Source organism: Chrysoperla carnea, chromosome 2, assembly GCF_905475395.1.
Source record: "Chrysoperla carnea chromosome 2, inChrCarn1.1, whole genome shotgun sequence".
Taxonomy (NCBI): domain Eukaryota; kingdom Metazoa; phylum Arthropoda; class Insecta; order Neuroptera; family Chrysopidae; genus Chrysoperla; species Chrysoperla carnea.
The window spans coordinates 35,558,409-35,580,537 of record NC_058338.1 but is presented as its reverse complement, the minus strand read 5'-3'; the positions used below and the strand labels follow the sequence as shown (position 1 = coordinate 35,580,537).

The 22,129-nt window shown below is 29.8% G+C and overlaps 2 protein-coding genes across 2 annotated transcripts; one reads left to right on the top strand and one right to left on the bottom strand.

Moving 5' to 3' along the window:
• Positions 1-5,259: 5,259 nt before the first annotated feature.
• On the bottom strand, positions 5,260-6,674 carry LOC123293395 (tetra-peptide repeat homeobox protein 1-like). The gene is made up of 2 exons (XM_044874205.1): positions 6,618-6,674; positions 5,260-6,465 (listed from the first exon to the last, which is right to left on the bottom strand). The coding sequence occupies exons 1-2, from the start codon at positions 6,627-6,629 to the stop codon at positions 5,317-5,319; spliced, it is 1,161 nt and encodes a 386-aa protein (XP_044730140.1). The 5' UTR covers positions 6,630-6,674; the 3' UTR covers positions 5,260-5,316.
• Positions 6,675-19,808: 13,134 nt separating this feature from the next.
• LOC123292646 (glycine-rich cell wall structural protein 1-like) lies at positions 19,809-21,193 on the top strand. Its single transcript, XM_044873360.1, has 2 exons — positions 19,809-19,836; positions 20,009-21,193. The coding sequence occupies exons 1-2, from the start codon at positions 19,822-19,824 to the stop codon at positions 21,191-21,193; spliced, it is 1,200 nt and encodes a 399-aa protein (XP_044729295.1). The 5' UTR covers positions 19,809-19,821.
• The last annotated feature ends 936 nt before the right edge of the window (positions 21,194-22,129 follow it).

The window sequence follows — 22,129 nt, the reverse complement described above, 5'->3', positions numbered from 1 at the left end:
GTTCTCAAGCATTTATTTGTAAAATGTTTAATATAGGCTAAGTTTAAGATTTAATATAAATCAATCGAAATATTTTGTTGGATTTATATTTTATCAGATAAAACAAAAAGTGGACAAAAGGGAAATTAGCTGAAAAAGAGAAGGGTTTTAGAAAACGTAGGTTAAAACCAATAATATATCTGTATCAAATGGATATCTCAAACTATTTGTAATTCATTAGTTTATAAAACTCATTGGCGAATTCACCCATATACGAGCATGATTCACGCAGCTAGTCCATTTTCATAGCTCTGACAATTTTGAATCATCATTTACACGATACGAATTATACTTGGCTTGCATACATATTATGCCAGCACATGCTAGCTTTTTAATCATCCTTTTATAACTGGCGTTCCTAATGATGGATGACGTAGAAGAGCACTGCGATTCAAATTTAGGATGAAAGTCTATTTATACTTCTAAATATTTTCTTCTTTTTTAAGGGTTTTTAAAGAGAAAACTTCCTGGGGCACGTTGAGCACTTTTTGAGTGATCAGAAATCATGGAACCCGCGTCTACGTCACGCTCCATACATACCACATTGAAAATAACGATTCTCACCGGAACACTGAAGTTAAACATCATTGAGTACACTCAGTTCTAGGATGTCTAAACGTCAGTAATCAAAACTGCAATATCGTATGTACTTTTAATCCTAATACCTTTGAATCAAAATTGCTCTTGGGGGGTGTCAGTTTCACAGAACAGTGATATTATATTAATTAGTCACGGAATCCTACATACACACCTATATTTTCAACTAATTGGGAGGGTGGCATGCATCTACGTAACTATGTATTATCAACGATAGTTATATTTAAAGTTAATAATTACTTCATTTTATCATTATTATAATTTATTAACACTAAATCAATAATAATATTAACTTTTAAACAAAAAATAATAATAACAAATTAAATAGAAAAACTAGAAATAATTATAATTATTTAGTGTCTGATTATTTTATAGGTCAAGTCTATAATAGGTACTTTCGACATCAAAATTAGACGCAACTAAAATTTTTCATGAAAATTTCCCTCAAATTTATCATACCTTAAGAAGGAAGTCGAAGTGGTTTAATGGGGTATTCTGGTCTAGAAGCCTAAAATTTACTCTAGGCATTTTTCAAACCAAGATGATAAATAAAGGAAAAACATTTTTGTAAACATTTTTTTATATGAAATTTATTGTCCTGTTGTATCTATTCTTACAGGCCCTACTAAAAAAACGGCACTCTAGTTGACACGATTTTTTCCCTTTGAAGTGAACCGAAAAAAAAAATTTGAAAAATTCTTAATTAGTAAAAGATATTGCTATTGTTTGGGCCTCAGCCACAAAAAAAAAATTACAAAATAGTGTCGAAATGAAAAAAACATTGTTTTTACCCTTTTGTTTCACTTTTTCGAATGATCAGACGATAGAGAGATTTATAAAGACTCCCACATAGAACCTAAAATATCATGTCAATCACTTCGAAAAATGTGGATTCAAGAAAAACGCGTTTTAAGTTTGAGAGACAATTCCGCCAGAGGGTATATAATAATACCCTAGGCTATACTAATATTCTCGGCGATCCCAAAAGACCACCTTCACTGGATCTTCTTCTATTTCATATGCAATGTCTTGCAAAGTTATTTCTACTTTGCTGTTTCTCCTTCTTTTGAAGCTGCAGATGCTCGCAATACAAAGCGATCAATTCGAACTTCGTTTCCAGAAAATCCGCTGTATCTTCGAAAATAAATCGAATTTTGAAAAATCCGTTTATGACCACTACCATTGTTTATGGACATATTCTGAAGAGCCTAATCTTAAAAAATATGATAAAATCGGTTTCTTCAAATTTTTAAATCAGAGAATACTGCCTTAAAAGGAGATTTTAAAGGGCTAAGGAGAATATTGTTCTATTCGTTTATAAAGTTGTAATAACACAAATATGGATAACGTCTAAACATCTATCTCTATATATTATAAATGCGAAAGTAAGCATGTTTGTTTGTTACGCTTTCACACTAAAACTAGCGAAAGGTTTTTAATGAAACTGTACAGCAATATAGCTCATACATCAGAATAACACATGAGATATAATTTATAAAGTAAATTAATAAAAAAAAAAAAAAATTAATTTAATTTCACATTACCATAAATTACAGATTTCTGTAAAAGTAGTCATTTAACATTACCATAAATTACAGATTTCTGTAAAAATAGTCAATATAAAATATTTCACGGTCATCTTTTCTAATATACTCAATGAATAATTATGCTTATTATACATTTAAAAAAATAGAAAAGCATACATATATTTTACCTGTGTTAAACAATCCTTACCATTATTTCGAGTGTAGATAGAAAGGAGATAAGCGGTAGCAATCTTTATCAATCTTTACTTTTTAACCCATCGAAGCGGGTGGGTATCACTCTAATTCGTTTATAAAGTTGAAACAACACAAAGAAGCAGATGAATAACGGCTAAACAGCTACTTAATAATAGGAAAGTATACAAAATATTCATAGCTCTGAATTTACATTTAAAAGACATTTTTAATGCATAACATTGTTCTTTTTTTGTATTATATAATAGTTTTTCAATAAATATTCATTCAGATTAATTTTGTCATAATAAAATCAATGTTTACAATAAATCTAATGTTTTATATTGAATAATATTATTCGAGAGATTGTAATAGTAAACAATCAATAATATTGAATAATATAATTTTAAAACATGATACTAAATTGTTGTTATTTCCATTCATAAATTTCAAAATATAATAAGAATATCTATCAAAACAATACGAGCCTACAGTGTATACGGGGTGTTTCGTATACATCAAGTTCGGGGAAAGTAATATGCGATATGTGGTAGGTACCATATGTGAGGAAAAACGCTTTATTAAATATCATTTTTATTATTAAGTATTTTTTAATTAATATTCCCGCTTTACTGGGAAATTTCTCCTTTAGAATATCACGTTATAGCCGTCACTTATCCACCCTTTTGTTTAAAATTATATGGATTTTAATTTTTTGGTGAGCAACTCTAACTTTTTGAAAATGAAATTTTTGCCCATGATACTCGCTGACATTGTAACTTTCTTTAAGTTCTCTCTCCAATTTCGATAAAACTCAGTATATAAGGTAATTTTGCCCCAAAAACTACAAAAAAAAACGGGTGCATTTGAAGACTGGTCGAATAGTTTTTGAGATTCGGACTAAAATCGATCCAAAAATTGCGATATCTCAGAAACTCTGCATTCAATCATTAAATTAACCTGATTTTTATAATTTTTGGATCAAAATTACCCCATCCACCGAGTTTCATCAAATTCGAAAACAAAAATTTTTTTTGCATTTTTCTCGATTTTTTCAAAGGGGTACTCTGATCAAAAGCTTTCATGGCCACAAAAATTTTTAACAAGTAATTTTCGAACGTCGATCAAAGTTACGGTAGGTTTGAAAAAGTTTCACAGAAAGCCATTTTTCCCTTTCTAATATTCCTTTAATAAATAGAAAAATGGTGGAAGTGCAGGTTACACATTTATTAGACAATATTAGTAACAACAGAGTATGTGAAAATAAATGGGCAGGAAATCTGTGATTATGGCAAAAGTTCTAAATATAATGATTTTGCGACCCCTTCGACAGATGCCAACGGTCTTATAACATTATCGATAAGAAAAAATATCGTAGACATAAAAGCAAATCTAAAAACTCGTTTTTCGACTCTTGAGTCATGGTTAAATCTCAATTGCCTTTGCTGTCAAATTTACCTTTATCAATCCTCAAAAAGGCCGAAACAAAGGCCATGGAAATTTCTCGTCATTATGGGCTTACGGTCTGGTACGAGATCAACATCAATTTATTATTTATCCAGTGTAAGTAATATAAAAAGAGTAGCATGTCTTATGTAAACCATAACAAGTAATAATATACTAATATTATATAAAACAAGTTATACTTCGAAGCGACCTCTTAGCACACCACACCTTAAACGGAATTACGAATTCAGCAAAGAATTATCAATAAATCATAAAATAATATGCACATTGCATTACTAATACATTTTTTAAAAGGAGTATTTATTTATCTAGGGATTTATCTAAACTTTGTAACTTATTATAGTATTTCAATATTTGTATGTTATTTCATCAACAATATTTTTTTATTTTCAGCAATTATTGAGAAAGCTGACCGTTATAAATGCGTGATCCGACCAATTTTCGACTCCTAAACCAAAAAAAGGGTGTTATATGTTTGACCGCTATATCCGTCTGCCTATCTGTCTGTCTGTTTGTCTGTGGCATCGTAGCGCCTAAATGGATAAACCGATTTTTATTTTTTTTTGCTTCGTTTAAAAAGTAATTTAATGGGGAGTGTTCACAGCTATGTTTCAAGTGCGAGTTTAGGGTTCCGTACCTGAAACAAGTAAAAAAGTAGATGATGAAAGGTTTGGAGAAGGATCTAAAGAAAAAGGTAATGTAAAGGAGAGTGTTATTAGCCAGCGCTTTCACAATATATTCAAGCAACATAATGTATGTTGCGTAACAGACGATTAGTAATAATTTAATTCTGTACTGGGAGTCTTGCATCGGGAAGAAGTTTACAATGACCAGATATCGGCAAATGAATAATGATTTCCATGGCTATTGCATTTTGTTCATATTGCATCTCTCTTTTGCTAATAATTTTTTCATTATGTCATTTTGTCAAAATATATTCGTCAAGCATGTTTCTAAATAAAATATGTAGATCATTTAGTTTGTTTGTGGGTCTTGAAGAAGGTAAATTTTGATTAAAAGGAAAAAGTTTTGGGAAAAAAAACAAATATTTCAACATTCTAAAAAAATCACTTTATTTGAATATACTTGTATTGTACAGAAAAAAATAAAATAGATAATAAACAATTGAAATTAAAAAATAAGATAAGAGAAACAAAAATAAGAATAAGATCAGAAAGAAAAATACAAGAAGAAGGAAGAAATAGAAAAAAAAAATCAAAATTCGAAAATAATAATTATATTTTAAAATAAAAACGTCAACGAGTTTTAAAATACTATCTAATAGTTTTAATAAATAAATTGTGATATTGTGATAAACGGGGGGATCCCTAACATACAAAACAATACAAAAGAGATTATTATTAACACAAAATAAACAAAAATAATTCACCCTCCTCTGGGTACTTTTCATTGGTTTCAAAATAAATTTCCGCTCAAAATGAATTCGTATAAAATATTCATTCTTGAGAAATTTGATTAACAGTCATAATTAATTTTAATGAATATAATGTGAACCAGCTGATGAGAGACCATAGCCGTGTGAATATCCAATACTACTTAATCCATGGCCTAAACTTATACCATGTCCCAAACTTAAGCCTCGGCTTAAACCAATACCACCGCCTAAACCATAACCACCGCCTAAACCATAACCACCACTTAAACCAATACCTCCTAAACTAGAAATTCCACTTGATATTACGGGTACAGGATGTGGAACGCCTACAGGAATGGGGTGTGGAACTGGGACTGGATGCGCGACTGGTACGGGGTGGGGTACAGCAACTGGATCTGCAATATGAACGGGATATGGTTTGGATACAGGAACAGCGTATGGTTGTGGAACAGGAACTTGAACTTGTTTCACAACAGGCACTGGAACAGGATGTGGAACAGCAACCGGATATGGTTTGTCGACAGGGACTGCAACTGGTTTATCCACTGGCACTGGATAAGGTTTAGGAACATGTACTGGGTATGGTCGATCGACTGGAACTGGTACTGAAACTCTAACAGGGAATGGAATTTGTTTAACAACTTGTACTGGATATGGTCTACCAACTGGTACAGCAATTTTTCTAGTAATTGTTGTGTGGATATCAGCCCCAACTACTTGAGGTGCGGGTAATGGGGGTGTTGGACCCACGCTCACTGTTGATGCAGCAGCAGCTCCTGCTATTGCCCCAGATGCAAGTCCACCACCTACTCCTATTCCACCTGCTCCTATTCCACCTGCTCCTATTCCACCTGCTCCTATACCGGATCCAAGTGCTAGGCCGGATCCAAGTGCTAGGCCGGATCCAACTCCTAGGCCTGATCCAACTGCTAGACCCGATCCAACTGCGTAACCGGATCTAAGAGCTAGACCGGATCCATATGATCCAACCGCCACAGCGGGTCCTCCAATTGCATGTGTTGCAATACCACTTGATAAAACAGGACCATGATGCAATAGTGCGCCTGATGAGATAATTGGAGATGAAATACTACTACCAATTCCGTATCCTCCTAATGAACCATATCCTAGACTGGAGACTAATCCACGTTTGTCATGTTTTTTATTACTGTCAATTGGTTTATCTGACTTGTTGATACTTTGTTTTTCTTCTGCTGCAATTGCAGAAATTAACAAACAAAGACAAATCTAAAAACAAAAGAAAAAGCTTAATTAAAATCACGTCTTTTTAAGAAGTTTCATTGATAATTAAAACAATATTGAGCATGAAGTTTTTATGGAAACATTATCGTATTTTAAATCAAATTTAGAATTAAATTTTCAAATTCATAATTACATACCAGTAACTTCATGGTCCTGGAAATGTTATTATGAATATCCAAAAAAAGGTGATTTGTTTATTGTCTTATACTACTAACTGATTGAATGGGGTATTATGTTATTATTTTATAGTATGAACCCCACCATAATGACTTGTATTTAGAAGAAAATCCCTGTTTTGCTTACAATATTTATTTATCTACCTATGCTTACCACTGTAATCAATATTTAAGATTGGTGGCAAATAAGTATAATAATGTTTCTATCTGTATTATGTATAAAATCACTTTCTCCATCTAGTAATCACATAATTTTCAATATGTTACTGTGTTAATATGTTTAGATTAATATGGATTAATTATTTGATATGGAAAATTGCATGTTTTCTATACTTTATAAAGATATGCGCGAATAAAGTTTTGAGACTTCTATTTAAAGATTGGAGGCTATATATGAACATTTTTGTATTTTACCTAAAGATATTTTCAATTTATTCAACAAAATTGTAGAAGGTTAAGGAAACAATAAGCTTTTAGAAACAACTTAGTTTGTAATGTTTATTGTTGGAAATGGTTTCAATTTTAATCCCATGTATTCTGATTTTATCCCCAAGTATTTAAAAAGTTCTTGGTTTATGCTACTGAGCATGATAAAATTATTTATTATAATTACGATAAAGAAGAAGTTTATGCAAAAAAAATCGGCTATAGGTACTCCAAGTGGAATACAATGTTGTTTATGACTTTCTGCTCCAAAAATGTTCATGGAATGAAATGAATCGCATTAGCGGGTGCTTTTTCAATCAATTCAATCAATCAAATTATACATTCAACGGTAAAGAAAACCTTGGAAATCAAAACACTATGCTAAAAAAAATATACTAAAAAAAAGAAAATAATCACTATACTCATTTGTTATAAAACTATGATAAGTTAACAAAAATTGAAAGTGATTTTTCCTCTAGGCTAATATTATGCCAAATATAAGCTGCAAAGGCTGCTGCTTCTCATCCCAGATTACTAAAATCTATAGTCATAGAAAGTTTGGCCGAATGTAATTCTTTATAAGAAAAATATGGAATGCTTTACATTCGTATATTTATTTTAATTTTATGTTTACTTGCGTTTAATGGCGATAAGTAATTAAGAAATATTATTTTAAATGCAAATTTTGACAATTATCGACAATATTAGTTTACACTGTTTTTAATGTTTGACAGATTTAGAAAAAATAGATATAACACATGTTTATATTGCAGTGGGCCTTGTAATACTTCCATTGACATCCATTGCAATTTGCTTTAATTTATCATAATAAACTGATTATAATTGCTTTTTAATGTTATTATTAGTTAATAATGTGATTGAATGAATTTAAACTAATTGGAAATGTTTACAGTTTGACTTGAATATTTGTAAGAAAATGGTACCTAGCAACTTGAAAATTTGATATCTAGAAAGCTTCGGATGTTTAGGAATAGTAATTGTGCAGCCGTCGTTTACCAAACCACAGATGAACTATGGTCTCATTTACAATGGAGATTTTATCATTTTAGTATCAATTTTATTAATCCTGTCGAAATAAATCACGCATATTCGGTTTACGCTATTAGCTATATTTCTGTTTACGCTATTAGCTCTAAATGGTGACTTGTGTCTTGAAGAAGCTATATAAAGGTGTTTGAAACATATTTATGAAAACAATCAATAAATTTTCTAAACTAAGTAGTACTGAATTTCATTAATTTCTTTGTGAACTTTTTGATATAGATTAGGATATGGCGCGTCAAAAAAACCATAAACCTAAATTTTCTGCTAAGTGGTAAACATTCTTACTTCTTATACAATATGTAAATTTCTTCAATGAATCGAATACGTCAATCAGGTCCGATATCATATATGGAATTGTTTGTGCTTATTTTAGTGCGTACTACATCAGATTCAACGTTCCGATAACTATTGCATGATTGTCTCATTACTTACTGAACAAGTCGACTTTTATATTGATGATATATCGAGATAAATAAAACCATATAATAAGCGGTAAATAGCTTGAACTGACCACTAATTTTGATAAAATACCATAAGTTCCATAAGTGTTGTTGAACATTACTTAAAATGTAGCATGATTATTTTCCCAATATTTATCACATCGCGCTGCCCTTTGAAGATGTGGTTGTTGTTTCGCGGTATTGTATATGACATAAAATAGTTCAAATTTAAAAAAAATCGGACTTTGAAATTAAAAAAAATATCTCTATTGGATGTAATTTGTTTAAATTTAAAATTCGGACATTCTTAATAGAAAACCCTAAATTAGAAGCAGGAAAAGCGAAGAGAGTCACTACATAGGTATATATTATATGTTTTATTTGAAAAATAAACTTTGTGATATACAAAATCCTGTAGAACCCCATAATTGGTTCAGTAATAATCAGTGATTTCTTTTTTAAAAAGGAAAATTCGACCGGAAATAACAAAATATTTTACGTGTTAACTTCCGATATCTTTCTTGTACAATAAAGAATGAAACTGGATTGAATAATAGGTAATTCATAACACAATTATTAACAAACCATATTTCAAAATTAATAATGTATATATGATATACTAACATCATTGCAATTTTTCTAAATACAGAATCATAACATAAAATGACTTGTTAATCAGGGAAAAATTAATTTAATAATATATATATATATATATATATATATATATATATATATATATATATATATATATATATATATATATATATATATATATATATATATATATATATAATATTTTTCTTTAATTAAATAGGTCTGTTTTGTTTTGTAAAACTAATTGACAATATGTAATTAAAAAAATTAATACCGCAAAGCTCGGCGGTTAAGTTGTAAATCGGATCTTCATATCTTGTAAAATCGGCAAGTAACCATTATGTAAAATATTAGCTTGATACCCGCCCGCTTCACTGGGCTAAAAAGTAAAAGGAATCGCTTTATAGCCTCCACCTTTCTTGATCTCTTTTATCCCCCTTCCATTACATTCGAAGGGATTGTTTTACAAAGCTAAAATATATGCAGTTTTCATTTTTTTTTAAATGTAAAATAGTTATGATTGATTGGGTATATCAGAAAAGATGGCCATGAGTTATTGTTTGACATTTACTATTTTAAATTTTTACAGAAATCTTTCATTTATGGCTGAAAATGATGACCATAGATGGAGCAGTAAAATGTAAGATTAAATTAAATTTTAAAAATATATCGTTATAAATTATAGCTCATGTGTTATTCTGATGTATGAGCTCCAATGAAATCCGAACACTTTTCGTCCGCCCTTTCCACTTCGGAGTCTACATCTGTGAGAGTAAAATCATTTAAAGGATTTATGTATAAAAGTATATGTACATTAATTTTTCTTTACAACCACAGTAATTGAAATCCGAATTCCGAGAATCGATTGTATCATTCAAATTTGACATGATTTTATTCATTTTTTGAGATTTCTTTACACTATTATCTTATTATTACGCAATTAACAAATAATCTAAAATTATAATAATGCACTTTCGTTTCCTGTTCGACAACAAAGACATAGCATAAACAGACTTTGCTTTAAGTTTACATTAACATCTTGTTATGATAAACCAAGTCTATTAAATGATTATTTTTTATTTGGATTTATTTCTTTATTATGTCCAGTCATGTAAGATGATGTAATAATTTCTCATATTTTGTTAAAAAATGCCACTTTAAATTTCAAAGTGGTATTAATTGGTTGGTTGATTAGTTATAGTAGCTGCTCAGATGTGACATACGTCCCAATGTGATACCTTCTTATCACTAACTATATTTCGGCTCATTATTCATTTTGACAGACCGAGTGCACCCGTTTCGTGCATATATCAGGCACTACGCCAGCTCATGCCAACTATATAAATAAATTTATGTTGTGGCAGCGGGAATCGAATTCATAGCCGTAGAAACACAGTGTATGGCAGTTTTTACACTTTCTTAAGCCACAATGGAATTGATATGCACACCCATAAAGTACCCATCGAAGAAATAGCAGCGAAAATCTCCCATTGCTAATATTTTTTACGCGTAACAATTTTTACTCTTTATGCGCACTGAAATCAGATACAAGAAGACTTTCAAATTCTATTTCTGATGGAATAGTGAATATTAAAAAAAAAAATATTTGCACGCGAATACAGTAGTTTTCTAATTAAAGGTAGTAAGCTGCAGTGCTTCTACCATCTAGATTGCTGCTTTTATCCTACAAAATTTCGACAGTGTTGAAGAAAGCGCAACAACTTGATGATAGTAGGAATAGTACTCAGATGGTAAATAGAAAAGCATACGCTCGGTGGCATAATGCTTACACAATGAAGGTAGTCGATCTCTATAAAGTTTTTTGGATGCAAATATGCTTCGTGCATTTTTGTTCGTTAAAAGATTGAACTTCTCATCTGCGTGGCCAACTCAAAATCTATCTTGGTGGTAGATTTAAAATATTGGTAGTTTCCTATCAATTCTGCTTTGAAAAGTTAGTAGATCTACCACCTATATTTTGTTCTCTATCAGTGTTGCCAACTCAAAATATGACTAGGTAGTGGATACGATTTAAGAAGTAGATAGTTTTCAGCAAATCCAGTTGAAAAGTTGGTAGATTATATCTTTCTTTTATTCTTCGTGTTCTGCTATTGTGATGTTTTGTCAGTTCGGTCGCCCTGTATCAAAACTAGAATCTTCACCTCATTTTTTGATTTAACAATTTAGAACTGTTCTTCGGGAAATGTTTCATTAATAAAAGGGCAATAGAATCGCCGATAAAAAACAAAGAAACATAATATAATGAAGCATACTTTATGCATTCTCAAGAAATTATTATTTTTTTTTTATAAACTTAAATAGTTGGCAGGTTTTCCTTGTGAGGTAGTAGATTTGAAAAAGATACATGAAGTTGGTAGATCTACTTATAAGTTGGTAGAGTTGGCAACATTTCTTCTCACCACTTTTATGGACAAAGCAGAGATGTTGCTTATATCGAAACGTTGCGTTCAGTTAAAATACCTGTCTTTGTTTGACCCGATTCGACCAAAGAACACATAATAATTTATAAATTGTTGTTAATATACATTAATTTCAGGAGTCATTTTGTAACAATCCTACATTCTATTAATAAATCTGGTTATGAATTCCTTGTTCTTCCGCATTTTAAATAAAAAAAAACCTACACACAGAATCAGATAGGAAGTTGTTATATTTCTGTAACAATACAAGTTTATGTGTCTTCTGGCATCAAACACGACTATCATGATATTTTTAATTTATATATGATTCATTTAGAAAATCTGGCCTATTAAGCATTAACTTGGCCACTTATTATTTAACAATTACTATTACGTTGTTTACCTATATCTATAAATATATAGGAGACTTTCTATAGATCTATATAGATAGATAGTCACTCATCACGATATCTCTGGAACTATAAGACCTAGAGACTTGAAATTTGGCAGGAATATTCGTTTTGCCAAGTAGAGGTCAGCTAAGATTTTACGAAATTCCACCCACAAGGGGGGTTGCGGGGGTGTTCATGAATAAAAAATTCATATTTTTAAATTATGGCTTTTAATAGTTCAAAACTTGGTCAGAATGTTTTAAATTACATTTAGAAATTTTTTTAACCTTCGGAGGGTAGAAAGGTGTAGCGAGAAAGTGGGAAGGAAATATCGAATATTTACAAATATACCTAAGTGGGGTATCAAATAAAAAAGCATGACGTGTACATTACAAAAATGTTATCCAACGCGAGGAAATGTGGAGGGAGGGATTCAAATGGGGATGTTGCCCAGCAAAGCGGGTATATTTTACGCCACGCAAAGCGGGCGGGTAACAGCTAGTAGAATATTAAAGTATCTATAATACTGGGTCTTCAAAAAGTGTAGTTCCACTTCTGCTGTGGTAAACTGAAGTAAGAGATGAGGGAAAACTTGAAAATGAGAGAAGAAGGAAGCAACTACTAATAGTTTTCTGTGAATGAATATCAATTTCAGAATATATAAGTAAATATATCATTAGGGAAACTCCCAATTAAAAATGAACTACAAAGTGTGTTAACTTCAAGCTTATTTGAAGTCATGAAAACGAAAGAAAAATGTTTTTTTAGAGAGATTGCTTTCGAATTTAATGTATCCTTCTCTTCATCTACTAGTTATGATCTGAGATTAAATGAAATTTAAGGTTAATTTCACATATCCATTTGAGCCAAGCAACTATTCAAGTGTTATATTGGTAGGTTTTTACGAAACTCTTATTTTCCGAGATTAGAAATGGTTCTGATAAATGGTTTATTCACGAACGTATAACGCACATATTTAATTTTCGTGGCCTTCAAATATAAATATAAATTTGAAATTTTAATTTGGATTCTGACCGTTTTCCTATACTAATTAAAAAATGCGAACAAGAATCTAAACTTAGCAGTATTTTACAAATCTTAATTCTACAAAAGAGACCCTCTTTTAACATTTAAATTTAAGCCTACTTATTTCGACCATATTGACTCCATTGATTTTCCCATGCTTTTTAATTCTTGTCTAGACTTTTATAGTCAAATAAATTTTTTTGTAAACATTAAAATTAATCAAACATGATAAATTGAACTAATATTAAAATTATTCATACTTTATTGAGTTACATTACAACAAATTATTTTGTAATACCTATAATATTATAAAAATATGTTAATAGTATAACATTTATAAACAATAAATATTACATTAATATTTAAATCGACTCAAATTATAAAATATTTTGTATTTTTTTGCAAATATATTAATAAAAAACAAGTCATATTCCACCAATAATGACACAAATTATCCTTAACTAGATATGTGTATACCTATTATATGCATATTATCCGTTAACCCGAGTAATTTCACTACTGCAGTTCGAATAAATAATATTAAATAAACAGGAAGTTGACTGCAGAACAAGTATTTCAAAATGGCATAAATAATAATAATATCAATAATAAAATATTAATAATTTATTTACTAAATGAAATATTTATTTATTGCAGAAAAAAATTATACAAAGTTTTATTTCTGATGTAAGTTTGTATGGGAGCAAAAACATTTACATTTAACTTTGTAAGTGTCAAAGATGCAATCAAGTACCAAAATTATTGAATTCAAGAAGTAATATCCATCGAAATCTATTTCTAAATCGGATAATTAAATAACCCTAACTGAAGTATGGAACAAAGTTTTATAAAAAAGATATAACGTAGGTAATATTTATGTAGGTAGCTTCGAGTTGGTGATTTATTGATCTTTATTTCATCCGGATATTAATCAATATTGCACTTATGAAATATTTTTAAACCGGCATATTTTTTTTCAATAATTTGAAATTGTAAACTTCTAATAACTACCACTAGAAATTCTATTTATGTCATCGCATTATAAGAAGCTGGTATTCTTATAATAGGGATATTTTATTAGAGTTGCAATTAAAATTTCGAAACTAAACTCATTTGTTCACTTTAGTTTTTATTTTGCTTCATGGAGTTTTTATCAATATTTTAATCCAAATTTGATGAAAAGGCTCAACAAATCACCATAAGCCGCTGTACTACTTACCTACAATTCGCACCATGCGTGAGTTTTATAGGAGACGTTTAAATGGTAACGACACACTACTTTAAGTATAGAATTGTATGGATTGCATTTATGACTTACATTGAAAATTTAATATTATTGTCTAACAAATTTAAATAAATAATTATGATAATTTACATTTGAAAAATAATAATTGTGCAATTTGATTTCTTATTTTCACAATTTTTAATGCATTGAGTTTAATTAATTAGTGTTTTTCAATAATTTTAATTTGACATTTTCTATAACATTAACATGTAAAGAACTGCAAATTAGTCATAACAGCCTCTTTTATCGCGAAAATTTTTCACTGGAAGCGCTGGCATCGATTTTATTGTCCCTACCATGACTACGCACACAGCGAATACATATATTCAATTTTATTAATTTCAATTATTAATTAAATTGTTTTAAATGTTCTAATGATAATTTAAATAAGATTGTATATTAAATGAAAAAGGAAATTATGTAATTAACATAATTATGTGTAAAATATAATAAAGGGGCAAAATCTAAACAATTATTTTAGCCTTAAGGTATTTGAGTTATTTTGTACTTGTACTATATACAGGGTCATTTAGCTATATAATTTCTTAGTAAAATTTACATATCCTTTACTCTTTACAGTTTAAAACGAAAATAAGTGTACAGCACAATTTTTTCTGGTTGTGAATGTTAAATGGCATTGAATGGTTACAATGCATATTTTTATTTCTTTATAAAGGTAAAAAGAGTATTTTTGGGGGTTTGCACTGCTTGAAGAGATGTCGTTTGAAATATTGAACTTAATTGATTTTTAACTTTATAAAAATATCAAACAACGGCGAGTGCACGATTTTAGTCATTTTTCAAAGTGGATACTGTTTTATTTATAGTATTTATAAATACAATTTTATTTATAGTATTTAATAATAAATTATAGAACGTATTTTCCAAGCTGCCCATTTATAGGGAATTATATTTAGAAAATTGGAATTTTTTGAATTATCCTATCATGTGAAACTAAACGGAATCAAATGTATCAAATGACATATATGTACCAAAATGCGTATGTTAAATCGAAATACTTATTTATAATTGAACAATCTATTAATCTAAGCACTGTGATCCTATTTATTACCTTTGACATAATTTAATCCGAGGAGAGAAGTTAAGAACAACTATTGATATAATATTTCTTCTAATTATGTTATATAAATTAATAATCGAAGCAATTTTAATTGACATCATTGATTTATATCCATTAAAATACACCTTAACTTGGTTTATACAATGTTATATATATACAGGATGGATCATTTAAATCTATTATGGCTAATAGCAATAAAAAAATAACTTAAACAAAAATGACAGAGTTTGCTATTACCTGGAAAAAGGTTTCGAAAAAATTTAAATTGGCTTTTGTAGCGTAATTAATGCTATTTTCTGATGGAGTAAATTTGTGAGAAAAAATTATTCACTGGTGAAACATGACTTCGAATTTAGGGGGAAAGCAAGATTTTCAATATTCAAGGGCAAATTTCTCGAAAGCGTGACGTGCTAAAGTAATTTTGCACTCAGATCCGCATTTAACTTGTTAAAAACCTTTCAAAAAGTAAACTCATGCATCTGGGACAAAATTTGTGTAGACTAGTGCTATTAATATACGAGTATGATTGTATAATCTATAATAATATAAACTTGAAATATAAGATATTATTTAATCAAATGATAAAATGACAATTTTTATATCATTTCCGTTTTAATAATCTAAGAATTAATTTATTTTTTATTAAAATATAGTAAAATATTTAAACTATTGAAAGACAATGATAATAAATTACGATTACGAAGTAATAAAACAACATATGCTTATGTATATATGAAATTGAAAGTAACCACACCGGTCCGATTTAATATGGCCATTATGAATAGAAGAAAAAAATAGATGAAACTATTGACACGATATTATACTTATAAATCCACATCTTTGAAAATAATGTTACCGTTTTAGATTTTAAAATAAATAAAAGTGAAATGATTTAAAAAAAGAATTTTTTTGCAAAAATTTATTGCCACGCCACACAACTTCTATATTCATATCAATGAACTCTATGAAAGAATGTTTAATGGTAATTTTATTATATCAATAAGATATTTATCATAAAAAATATTGACTCTAATGATGGAAACCAATGGTAGCGTTCCAAAATTTATAAATCCTCAAGCTTCCTTTTAATTTTAAAAAAGGTTCAATTCATGGGGGAAGAATTAGAGTTGGTTGCGGTATAAATATACAAATTAGTCTACAATGTAGTCAAAGGTGGTGACTTTTTATTATTATTTTGCATCATAAATTTATTTTACTACAAATCAAACATGGAATGAAAATTTCCATTTTTAATTCTAAGAAAGACCAATTTCTGAACCATCAAATAATTTTTAACTATTTCAGATATTTATTTTACTAATATTTTGACTAATAAGTATTTACTTGCTTTGCTACATTTCAAATGCACTTTACAATGCAAATAGAAAAACAGAACAGATGGCAATCTATAAATAATCTCTAGAATTAATTATTTAAAATAATTAAGTGATTACTAAATCATAAAATTAATTTACTACTTCTTTATTTAATCATCGCCTTTTAATTAAATAAATTTGGTGAGTAATATTACCAATACCAATAATGGATATCTGAAAACATAAATAAAAATATTAGTTTATTACCATTTAAAAAAGTAATTTCTTAATACTGTGATAGTTTTTTTTAAATGGTTCAGTAGTTTAAACAACAAGAAAACACGTTTATTAATAAATAATAAAAAATCATCAAATATGATTCAGGTGATTACCAAAATGTCTCGTTTTCCAATTTTCAGATGGATTTTCTTTGAGAATAATTAAACGAAGAAGTACAAAAAAATATTTATTGCATTCAATTTCTGTCTTAGTTATCGCTTTTCAAAAAAATGATTCAGATATGGTTACCAGACGTTTGATTTTAACCGAACATGTCTGCCTTTTCAGTCTCGTATCCGCGTGTCCACTTTTTCTACGATTGAACTGATTAATTATAAGTTTATACATATTTACATATTTTACGGAAAATATTCAAGTATATTTTCTACCTGATAGGCATAAATAGGCATTAGAAAAATAGCAGAAGAATTGTGAATTCGAGAAATTATCTGCTATTTTTCGATTGGTATATTCATGTATCGTATGTCGAATATATCGATCACTTGATCAACATCGACGTTGTATGATAAGTCAGATGAAGACGGCTGATCATATTGACTTTGTGATTGTTGTTTTGTCGTGTTGTGTTTTTAGTTCAACAGCCTAATCTACTTAAACAAATTATAGCTGCACAGGAGGGAAGTACCAATTTTTCTCTTGTTATTTACCGTACATTCGCCTCGTTTCATTTTTTATATAATATGTTCAGATATTCTCTTATTAAGATTCAAGATCCTAACTTCATTGTTGATTTCATACTTGATTTGAAATATCGATTGTCTTACTACAACTTTTGAATTAATTGCTACTTATTATGACTGAAGACTATTTGTTTAATTTTTTAGTAACAGAAATTCGAAACAGATTCGAAAAAAATGACAATAATTCGGTTAATCCGAAAAATTTGCATATTCTAAATTTTTTAGTAAGCCTAGTTTCAGAAAAAAATGGCATTTTAATAAGGAACAACTTTCTGATTTAAAGAGTTCTTCTATCTATTACTATATATGAAGAAGAGTGAGCTTTTCATTGAACCTGAAAGCACAGATCAACATGCCGTGCCTATATGATGTATGCCTAAGAGGTCAACGTTTTTAATTGGAAGCATGTTTTTCAATATAATTTATTTCTGAAGTTTATATACAACATCCTTTATACATAAATTAATTATTATATACCTACTTATTAAATAAACAAAGAATCATTGAGAACATTTTTTGGGCAAAAGTGTTTGAAATAGGACAATTTGGTTTTGTAGAAGAAATTTATATTTTGAAAAATATAAGGGCTTTTATAGGTTGCAGAAAACGTAGGTACAAACTATGAAATTAAAACACAATTTTTTAGTTTTAATTCAGTTGGTCATCTTTAACATCTATTAGACGGGCAATTTAATAAATTTCAATTCACACTGTCAGATTAAAAACGAATTGCCAGAAGCACGACTCCTTAAGAATTTTAAGTTTTGGGCATCTTACGATGACCAACTATTTTTTGCGATGTAAGGCATAAAATTTTCGAGTTTGTTATTCAATTCTTATACACCCTGTCTCTATACTGACGATGTTAATGCCCTTTTGAAAATGGAAAAGAAATAGACGTATATAAAAATTAATAGAAAAAGAGTATCAATATTTGAAAATAAAATGTCTACCCTTCAGCATAACAAGAACATTGAATGAAAATTATATCAATTATTAGTACCAATGAAAATTGAAATAATTTATTTAATAATTTAAAAAAATCTTAAACGTGGTCAAGAACACATCATTTAATGATTATTAACTTGTCACATTTTATATATCCAAACAAAAGCGGGACTTTAAGGCAAGTTACTTTATTATGACGAGATATGAGCATTTATAAACAGTGCCCTGAGCAGGAGTGACTATCTAAATCTAAAATTATATACCAATGCCAGTCTGGTCGTATGTTTAAAAAAGGTTAAGATGATATTATTTAACTCAGAGATAGTTGGCTTATCTGAGGACAATATAACGCTTAAATTTAAATATGTGAGATCAGAGCTAATACTAGTGAGGGTAGAAGCACAATGCACTTAATTAAACAGTATACACAAAATTTCCAATTTAATTAACCCACGCTTCCATCTTTGAAACACATTGTCTATGCCTCTATCATTATAGGATTGTTTTAAAACTCAGATCAAAAAAATTTTACTTATGTTTCAAAAATGATATAAATCGAAAATTGATTTTACAAAATCTTTCCGCATAGTGTACTTTACTTGTAAAAACAATGAAAAATACTACACGAGAAAACCATTAATTTAAAAATACCCCTATTGTGAAGAAATGGCCAAAGTACTTGAATACGTTTTCTTCATCTTCTAAATTACTATCAGCCACAATTTTTCGAAATCTACTATTAGTACTTAACTAAAGCAGCAAATTTACAAATATTCAACAAAATTAATTAATATGATATCAAGGGCAATATAGCTTTGTTTATTAAGATTTATTATTAATTTATTGTTAAAAAATTTTCATAAATAACTGTACATTATATATCAGTACCTAATATGAAGAAAATTGACATAATATAGAATTATAGACAACATATTATAAGATATCACAAAGAATATACTTTATCTGGGGATAATCAATTTATATACAGAAAATGACCACCACAAACTGTATCAAAATAGGGGATAAATAAAACTGGAAAGTGTTTTGTCATTGATATAAAAAGGCAAATACACTTTCATTAGTCGATTACATTTAGGTAGATTTAACTCGAGTTAACAAATAGATATTTTATTATTTTTTATTATATAAACTGTGATTTTAGAACTATACGCATCAAATTTTTTTTTAAAACATGGCTAAGTACATTGTAAGTGAATTTGTTATGTTTATTCTTTAATTTCAATTTTTGCCAAAAAAACATTGAGCAATTACTGCTTATCTTTGATGTAAAAATACCCTCTTAATTTATTTTAAAATTTGGATTATTAAAAAGAAATTAAAGAAATCCTTAATAATATAAATTTATTCCTTTGTTTCAGATATACTTGGCTATCTTAGCTTTAACATTCAATCACATTCGAACAGAAGAAATTAGACCACAAAAAGTCCAAACAAAAAGAGGGCTTTTAGGATTAGGTACAGCTGGATATGGTTTAGGTGGATATGGTGTGCATGGTGGATATGGTGTGGGTGGATATGGTTTGGGTGGATATGGTTTGGGTGGATATGGTTTGGGCGGCGCTCGTATAGGGTTAAGTGGAGCATCTATTGGAATTGCAAGTCCTGGTATCGGAATTGCAGCAGGTCCTGCTGTTGGAATTGCAGCAGGTCCAGCTATAGCAGCGGGTCCAGCTATTGCAGCAGGGCCAGCAATTGTTGCAGGTGGTGGTGCTATTGCAGCTGGTGCAGCACCAGTACGCCATACTGTTTCAACAGTTAATCAAGAAGTTCCAGTATCGGTACCCCAACCAATTCAAATTACAATCACACGACCAGTACCAGTGCCAGTTCCAGTTCAAGTTCCAATTGACGTACCCAGAGCAGTTCCTGTTTCAGTTCCACAACCATACCCAGTACCAGTTAGCCGACCATATCCTGTAAATGTACCACGACCAGTTCCTGTTTCGGTCCCACAACCTGTTCCATACACCGTTGCGCAAGCTGTTCCTGTTGGCGTACCACAACCTGTGCCTGTTGGAGTTCCACAACCAGTTGCTGTTAGAGTTCCACAAGCAGTACCAGTTCCAGTTGCTGCACCCGTACCTGTAGCAGCACCAGTACCATATGCACAGCCAGTTGCTATACCGCAACCCGTTTCTGTTGGAATTGCAGCGGCACCAGCAATATCATTAGGAGCAATCGGAGGCTCCGGTTTAGCACTAGGTGGTTCATCCCTTGCACTCGGTGGTTCATCCCTTGCACTCGGTGGTTCATCCCTTGCACTCGGTGGTTCATCCCTTGCACTCGGCGGCTCATCTCTAGCACTCGGTGGATCATCACTAGGACTCGGTGGATACGGTGGATACGGTTCAGGTCTAGCACTTGGCTCAGGCATACGATATGGTTCAGGCCTAGCACTCGGCTCAGGCATACGATATGGTTCAAGTCTAGGATACGGCTCAGGTGTAGCATTAGGTGGCCTTAGATCGATTTCATTAGGATCAGGATTATCACATGGGATATCGTACAGTTCAGGGTTAAAGTATGCTAGTGCTTATCATTAAGAATATTTAAACTAAATAATTTATTTATAATAATGTACATAAGATTTTTTTGTAATTGAGATATCATGTCAGCTTCCATAAATAAAACTTTTTTTACCTATTCAGTATATGTAGGAGGTACTTCTGATTCGTTAATTTACTTGTTTTGTTAATAATTATTGTTCACATTGTTTATAAAATAATAAAATATTCATATTTAAACTCGATTCTGGGTCTTATTGACATTATTGTTTTATTTATTTATTTATTTTTTTTATATTCTGTCTTCGATTTAAAACTAAAGTTTTAGGCAAAGGCATCACCAGCCAGTTGGCAAGTGAGATATGGCGGACCGATAAAATTTATAGTTTTAAAATTTAAAATACACAAATTAAAAAAAAAATCCAATTCGCGGCAGTCTTGAGAAGAAAAAATTATCTGCTGACTTACAAAACTCGGTTTTTCAGGAGGCATTTATGAATTGGATAACAATTTATATCAAACTTTCTTGCCGTGCCTCTCTTGGTGTAGCAATTGGTTAAGAATGCTACATATGTAAATTATAGAATCATGTTTATACAAGGATGTAAAGGTTAAAATAAGGACGATGATATAGTATAGGTAATCATCTTTTGGAGCAACACCAATCAATCTGTTGTGTCTACATTGCTGAAGGGTGGTACAGCTGCTACATAAATTAAGTGAAGGGCTTTCAAAATATCAGTTTCGCATTAAACATTTCATAATTAAAATGTCTTACAAAATTATATTTAATAAAATCGAGAGAGAAACGAAATTCTCCTAATCAATGTTTTGTTTTTTGTTTCCAGTTACAATATGATGTACAATTTTTCTTTACCTATACATATGTACATATTTCTATCGAGCAGCTCTCCCTAAAACTAGGTTAACATACGAAAAATTTGCATTTTACATGATTATTATTTTTCAAATAAA